The 8,029-nt window shown below is 41.1% G+C and overlaps 1 protein-coding gene across 1 annotated transcript in view; it reads right to left on the bottom strand.

The window, feature by feature from the left end:
* LOC107117510 (adenylate cyclase type 10-like) overlaps nucleotides 1–7,361 on the bottom strand; it is a 110,700-nt gene extending 103,339 nt beyond the window's left edge. Inside the window, 1 exon segment of the mRNA XM_015419646.1 lies at nucleotides 7,205–7,361. Coding sequence (XP_015275132.1) covers nucleotides 7,205–7,361 — 157 coding nt within the window.
* Between the last annotated feature and the right edge of the window lie 668 nt (nucleotides 7,362–8,029).

Below are 8,029 nucleotides of genomic sequence, written 5' to 3'. Positions count from 1 at the left end.
AGCGTTCCCTCTAAGCTGAGTTAGCGTGAGCTAGCTCACAGTTTTTTAGCCTCCGGCTCACACATTTTGGTCTTAGCTCAGGAACGATGGCTCCAGAGCAAACTAATTTATGCAGTAGCCAAATAACCTGCTCACAACTTTAATGCCAGTGAGCTCATAAAGTACAATTTTTGCTCACAAGACTCCACAGTTTAGAGGGAACATTCAGTTCTGGGGTTTCTCCAGAAGTGACGTTGTGATGTTGGTGATGTCACTAACGTTGCATGCCCCCTCCACGTCCCTGCCCCAGCCTTCCCACCAGCTGAGCCTGGCAACTCTAAATCTCTATGGCATTACACCCCACCAAAGTCCTTCACCTTCCCAAACCCTGCCTTCCCCAGTCTCTACCACCACCGGGTTTGATTCCTCACTCCTCCAAATGAAGCCAGCTGGGTGACCTTGGGTCAGTCACAGTTCTCTCAGAACTCTCTCAGCCCTAAAAACAAGTCTAGATAGCCACCTAGTGGTGCATAATGCTAAAAAAAGCTAGAACTTCCAGCTGCCAGACAATCTTAGGATCTCCTGGCTATACTACACACAATGCCATCCAATAATTAATTATTACCACCAAATCTCCACAAATTTCCCGACCCAGAATTGGCAACCCTAGCAAGAGCACAGGGATAAGACACACCAGGAGTGGAGCTACTATTCTGGCATCCAAGTTGAGAGACTTTGAATGCACAAAGGCATTGTAACTACTGTCCTCAGATCCCTTAAAGTGCCAGAGCCAAAAGGACATAGATTGGATTGCTGCCTTTTGGTGCTCAGCAAGCTTCGAACTCAGAACTAGGACTGTGTTCTCTGCAGCCATCTAGTGTTCTCAGCAGTGGCATTAATAAATACACAACATCTCTAAATATAAATGAAATCGTAAATGTCACCTTCATCCCACGTGTTGAGATTAGTTTTAAAAACACACGACCGGCACCACCTTTTAGTTGCCAACTCTGCTGTGGGAAGCTCCTGGAGCTTAGGGTAGGGTACTTGGGAAGGGACCTCAACAGGGATGTGATGCTATAGAGTCTACCCTCCAAAGTTGCCACTGCCTCCAGGGAAACTGATCCTTGTAGTCCAGAGATCAGGTGTAATCCCAGGAGAGCTCTAGCCCCTACCTGGGGGTTGCTAACTCTTGGGACCAATACTTGCAAGTGAGATACTTATTGTCACTAGGGTTGCCAAGTGTATCTTCGCCAGGAGCATAGAGTTTTCCCTTGTATGGCTGTGGCCCTGCCCCCAGCGTGCCCGGCGTGCCCAGGTCACTTTCGGGTGACGTGCACGTCGGGGTGGAGTTCCCCCCGGGGCCCGATCCGGCGGCACTGGGGAACGGGCCTCTGGGGCGGGGGTTTCCCCGCCCCCCGGGGGGACTTGGGATCCCTAATTGTAACTGGAATTAGATCTGCAACTTAAAACTTAAGGTAATGTTCAAAGTACAAGCACTAGTTAGTATGTAACTTAAGAAAGGAGCTTTCTCATCAGTGCTGCTTCATCTAATTGTAAATTGGCTGGTCCCTGTGTGGATTATGAAAGACACAGAACAGGGCACCCATATACAAAGCAGCAGGGCTGCTGAGAGCCACCATGGCCCCCCAGACAAAGATTCCACCTGCTTCCCCCCCCCATATGACCCTGATCCAAACCAAATAGAATTACAGAACAAATCACTTTGCTTGCTGTCACCATGAATCTTTAGTAGTAAAAGAATCGGCCTATCTGTCCATTTATGGCAGGCATAACTAATCAAAGAATAAAGCTAGGGGACTCAAAAATGATTGTGGGAGTTCCATGGCACTGAAAGGCATAAGAATATCCTACCCCTCCAAGTGCTATTTGTAATGGAAGCTAAGGTACTCCGTTTGTGTCAGGCATAACTCATCAGAAAATAATGCTACATGTTTAAGAACTGGCCACCAACCGCAGAATGATAATGGAAGTTGTGCCAAAACTGAAGGGAATCAGAACATCATGGACCAGGTTATATTCATGACAGGTAACGTGTAATAAGAGAGCTTTTACGCTATCTGTCATGTGTTTCTAATATTCAGATTCCCCAATCCGCCATGGAAGGTTGCTAGGTGACAACTCTCATCTAGACCTACCTCACAGGGTTGTTGTGAGGATAACATGGAAGACAGGAAAACAATACAGCTTTGGGTCCCCATTGGGGAGACTGGGTATGACGTTTGTTATAAATCTGATTTTTAATGACATTAAAAAGATTACATCATAAGAGAGAAATGAATGAGAAAAGCGTGAAAAAGAGAGAAATTAAGGAAAAGAGAGGGATAGGTTGTTTTATCTTGCTGCAACAATGTCATTTAGCAAAGTAGCCTTTACAAAGGGGTATTAGATCTTCCACTAACACAATAAGAATGATAACAATCCAGTGCTTGAACTAGGAGTTTTAAATTCTGTTGCACATGTATAACCAGTAAAACAGATTAATGCTCCATTACCATGCACGTAAAGGATGGAGGAGGGGGGAAGCATTCTTTTACTCCCCCGTCCATGAAGTAGCCGGCAGTGGAAGTTGGAGTGAGGATTGGTTATTCGCCATCTGATTGTCTTTAATGTTGACCTAATTTTTTAGTTAATTGTATCTTTTATCTCTGGTTGTACATCACCCAGAGCCCTACAGTAGCAGGGGTGGGGCCATTCATAAATATGATAAATAAAATAAAATAAATTTGTTAGATCATGGGGAAATATTAACTCCACCTCTTCTGTTTGTAATATTAACAAATGTTTCCTACTGTGCTACTATTAGTATATTATGTTGCCAAGCAGGATAGGAATAGAGAAGCTGGGACCAAGACTTGAAAATAAAATGTGGAGAGGGGCAAAGGAAAATTAGGTAGGTGGAAGGAGAGAGAAATGAATGAGAAAAGCGTGAAAAAGAGAGAAATTAAGGAAAAGAGAGGGATAGGTTGTTTTATCTTGCTGCAACAATGCTAAATACTGCTCTGCAAGATCTGGCTGAGCTGGCCGAAGGAAAGAAAGGCTAAGACTATTGGAGAAAATGACCTTGTTAGCAGGCTGCAGGCTGGCAATTACTGCAGCAGCCATCAATGTGCTTTCTTGTCTTGCTTCAGTGCTGGACTGGTTGTAGGGTTGCCAGACTCCAGGTGGGGCCTGGAGATCCCTGCTTTTGCAGCTGATCCCCAGCTGACAGATATCAACTCCTTGGATAAAATGAATGCTTTGAAGGCTGGACTCTATGACATTGTAGGAGGAGTCCCAGGTTCAAATGATTTTTTATTGATTATTGCTGTTTTAAAGAAACCTTTGGGATAAAAAATTTTGGGATTCTCCTGGAAAGTTAACATCCTGTTTTAGAACACTAGACAGTGTTGTATAACAGCAAATGATTTCAAGTATTTTTTTAATTATGGTTTTAGCCCTTGTTTTAATGGAAGAAAAGGAGTGTTTGTGATGTAACCTTTTAATTAGGAATTATTGACTTCAAAGGAATAGGGAGTCGTGTTCTTTGAAGTGCAGGTGTGATCCTCCCTTGTTGAAAGTTTCTGCTCTGTGTAAAGCAGCTCTCAATGAGAACTTATGGTTAAATGAGACACAGATCATGTTTAACATATTCAATGTATTAGATGCTTGGATTGAATATCTATATATGTATTGTATTAGTTCAAAGAAGGAAAACTTTAGTTAGAACAAAGCTTTGTTTGCTAGTAATGCTAATTAAGAATGTTTGCAATCACTGCCAATTGTTTCCTCTTCTATTTCAAAGGGGGGAGCCTCATTAGAATAAAATAATTGGCAACGAGGTGAAAAGTTTAGAAACAGTTTTTGCCCTGTGTGAAGCAGCTCTCAATTAGAACTTATGGTTAAATGATACATAGATCATGTTTAACATATTCAATGTACTAGATGCTTGGGTTGAATATCTATATATGTATTGTTTAAAGAAGGAAAAGACTTTAGTTAGAACAAAGCTTTGTTTGCTAGTAATGCTAATTAAGAAGGCTTGCAATCACTGCCAATTGTTTCCTCTTCTATTTCAAAGGGGGGAGCCTAATTAGAATAAAATAATGTTATTATGTATTGTAACAGAGAGAAATCCTTTCTCTAAATATAATTGCTTGCTTTTTAAGACTTCATGTTATGTTTAAGACAAGTTAATGTATAAGATGTTTGTAAAAAGCTTCAACAATTCTAAGTTGTTTTAGTTTAAAACAAAGAGGGATGCTTGCCTGAAGAGAAATGTTTTAAGAATTGTGCTTAAAGCCAAAGTTAAAGAGCTAACAAAAAAGAGTTGGAAAATGGTCAAGAGCTGTGCCAGGTGTGTGTAGACATAAAAACATAAATCACAAATAAGTAGAAAGAAACTAAGTTGAAAAGGCTAATGAGAAGAAGTGTTCTGAAGTGTGTATTTTGAAGTTTCAGCCAAGAACCAAAAGTCATTAAATCATGCACATATGCCAATTAAAAGGTGCAGGTGGGTATTAGATCATGATTCTTGGCATCAATTAAAGAAATCAATTAGAGGTACAGAATTTGTATTGTAGAATAGTGTGTCCTTCTGGTTGAAGTGGAATCACACACTTTGATGGAATAAGGAAGTTTAGATGTTTTAATATTCTGCAAAATATTCTATAAAATAAGTTTACAAGCCAAAATGAAAACTAAAAAGTAAATTGAATGTATTTACAAAAGCTTAATGCTACAAGGTATTTTGAAACACTAAAAGAATTCATGTAAAGAGTTTAATGCTTTAAAATGTCATTGTAATTATATGTTTTCATATTTTTGTATACCTGTTAGTGAAAATAAGTTTATAAAATGCTTTAAGATACTTTTATATGCATGTATTAAGTGTAAAGAAGAACTAAGTTTGTAGAATTTTGTAACTGAACTGACAGAATGTACTATTGAGAATGAACCCAGTCTGAGAGTTCAGTCAGAGGTAACAGGAGTCTGGGAGTAGTGCCAAAAAGGAGTAAACAAAACTATAAATTAGAAATAATGACCTGCACCTGTGTTGTAGGAGTGGGAAATTCAGCCAGCTACCATCCTGTGTGCCAAATATATGATTGATGACTGACCAAACAAAGAGAACTGAACTGAGCATGTCTACGTGATGTCAGTGATGATGTAAAGTGAGGAGGAGCAAGAAGAGTATATAAGTCTGCTTTCTGTATTTGCTTGTTGAACACCCAGGCTGAATTAAGCTGTAAGATGTTCCTTATTCGAATAGAATCCTGTTATTACCCTTTACTGCCTGGATGCTTGTTTTCACTGTGTAGTTTATTGGCTAGCCACACAAGTCAAATAACCTTAACACCTTTAGCGTATTGCCAACATTATTATACAATGCTGAGGTCCCGCCCCAAACACAACCCTCTCCTGGATCCACCCCCAAAGTCTCCAGGTATCTTCCAACCCAGACCTGGCAACCCTAACTGGTTGACAGGTTTAGCATGATCTGTTAGGCCAGTTTGCTTCAGTCTTGCAGAAAGGCAAATCTAGCCTATATAGAGTGCCTTTTACTTTGCTCAGACTTCCCTGAGCCCCTAGCTGCTGCAGCCAGAACTGCATTTTTAAAATGTAAAGACATTCTGCTGAATGCAGCATGAGGCTGGCTTCAGGGGTCCTCCAGCTGACTTGGTCACCCCAAATTTTGTCCATTACTCTCCCTCTTGGCAGCCCTGCAAAGCAGGGGTATCTAACTATTTGGGGGACTTCCCAGGTATGCAGGAAAATATGGAATATTTTGTTCCTTTCTGAGACCCCATATACAGTACACCTGTAAAAGTACACCTCTGTAGTGTTCTGAGGTGACATGTGTTATCCTGCCTCCTTGCCTTCCTTAGTTTTTCCTACTTATTTTCACTGCCACCAAGGGCTCTTGTCTTCGAATTCTCAGTTGGGTACAAAGAACAGGATGGCTTATTTATATTTGGCAGAACGACAGAATGATCAGTATGTGCAAGTGGCTCTGAGGTAAAAGGGGATTCTTCACTCTAAATAAAAGTTGTTTTCTCTTAAACAAAGAGTTTATTTAGAGGTACAACAGGGTAACAGTTTCAGTAAAGTTCATAAGTATAATGGTTTCAGATAGGTACAGTTCTTCCTTAAAGTTCCTTAAATAGACCTAATTTCCTCAAGTCTTAATTTCCTAAATTGCCACTTAAGCTAATAACTTCCACAAAGAACACAAATTTCTCTCACAGCACCTCTCTCTTCACTCACTCAACTCTCTTCTCCTCTCACACAAAGCCTCTTAGAGCTAACCAGTCAACTCTGCCCCCTAGGGTACAGCTACCATCCAATTATAACACCTTTCAATCACCCATCCAACCCCCCCTTCTTACTCCAGAGGCCTGCCCTTTTAAACCACAGCAATATACCTACAAAACCTCACATTAAAACACAGAAATAAAAACCAAACACAATATTTACATATCAAAAGACTAAGCAGGACTTTATAAATTAAATAGAAGAAAAAACACAAAACTAATAAAAAGTCAAGGACAAACAAGCCTGTTTGAGCCAGTAAAACCATCAAAAATACTTTTTTTTTTAAATCCTAAATAGGGAGATTTTGAAGGGTGTGTTCAAAGGAGGGGCTGTTGTAGAGCGGAGGGACTTCAACGGGGTATAATGTCAAAGAGTTCCCTTTCCAAAGCAGTCCTTTCCTCCAGGTGAACTGATCTCTGCTGCCTGGAGATCGGTTGTAATCCCAGGAGGTTGGCAACCCTATTTCTACAGTTCCTTGCAGAGTCCAACATTGTTATCAGGTCTAACAATAAATTGGCTTCCTCCTGTATGGATGACAAAAGCTGCAAAAATGAGCCACCCAGAGTGAGGGCAGGGGCCTCTACATAGTGGAGAAATCCTAGCATTGCCAATTGCCTGGAGAAAAAATGTCTTTAGGATTGCACTGTTAAGATTTTTGGAAATACAACAATCCCTGTAAACCCAACAATTTGTTTTGCTGTAGACTCAGAGAATATCTCACATAGACCCTTGTATGTATCATTAGTTTAGAGAAGACAATCCTTACTGAAGTCTGGGTCGATATGCAAGCTCTTTGACGCCTGCTACCTGTAATTACAGAGATTCTCAGATCTCTTTGTCCATTTATTATTCTCAGGTGCCCTTAAAATCCACACATTCACATCCCAGAATCAGTTTGCTCTTTGCCTACCTGAAATGTCTATGAAGAGGAGCACTCCATCAAAAGTTTCAATGAAGGGCACTTCCTGTGAGAAATCACCATACACAATGAGGTCAGGGATGTGGGCAGCTACTTTACCAAGGATGGAGATCTCATTCTTAGTGGCCTGTGGAACTGATGAATTCATCATGCCACTTTCCCAGTGCTGCTAAGGCTTTAGATCTTCTGAGGTGACGCCCTGAGAGTGAGGCTTCTTCCCATGCTTAGATAGTGTCAGTGTTGCCACGCTTCTGTCATAATGGACTGGCAGCAGCTTCCCCTCCAATGAAAGTTATGTCCCTCTCAGACAACTGTTGCTAAGCTAGATATACTCGTTTTACTTATAAATATTGGATTAACTCAGCCATCGGACAGCCATAGGACTACGATATGACCATTGGACACCCCACCAGCCACAAACCAATATTTATTTTCTCAATAAGAGGAGACCACCCCACATAACAGTTAAGAACGTAAGAAGTGCCCTGAGGGCTCCATCTCATCCAGCAACATCCTGTTACAAAAAATGGCCAACTAGCAGCCTTAAAGGCCCAAAAAGCAAGCAATAGAGGCAAAGGCCAGCCCCTGCTGTTACCTCCTGGGTTTCAGAGGCTTACTGCCTCTGGATGTGGATGTTCCCTTTACTCACCATAGCTAATAGTCATTGATGGATTGATCCTCTGTGGATCTGTCTAATCCACATATGTGCTTGTGGCCAATACACTATCCACTGGCCATAAATCCTACAATTTAATTACCCATTGACTGAAGAAGTATTTCCTTATGTCTGTCCTGAATCTATTGGTTGCTCCTAGG

Source organism: Gekko japonicus, unplaced genomic scaffold (assembly GCF_001447785.1).
Source record: "Gekko japonicus isolate JY-2015 unplaced genomic scaffold, Gekko_japonicus_V1.1 scaffold1248, whole genome shotgun sequence".
Classification (NCBI taxonomy): Eukaryota; Metazoa; Chordata; class Lepidosauria; order Squamata; family Gekkonidae; genus Gekko; species Gekko japonicus.
This window is presented reverse-complemented; position numbering and strand designations above follow the sequence as displayed.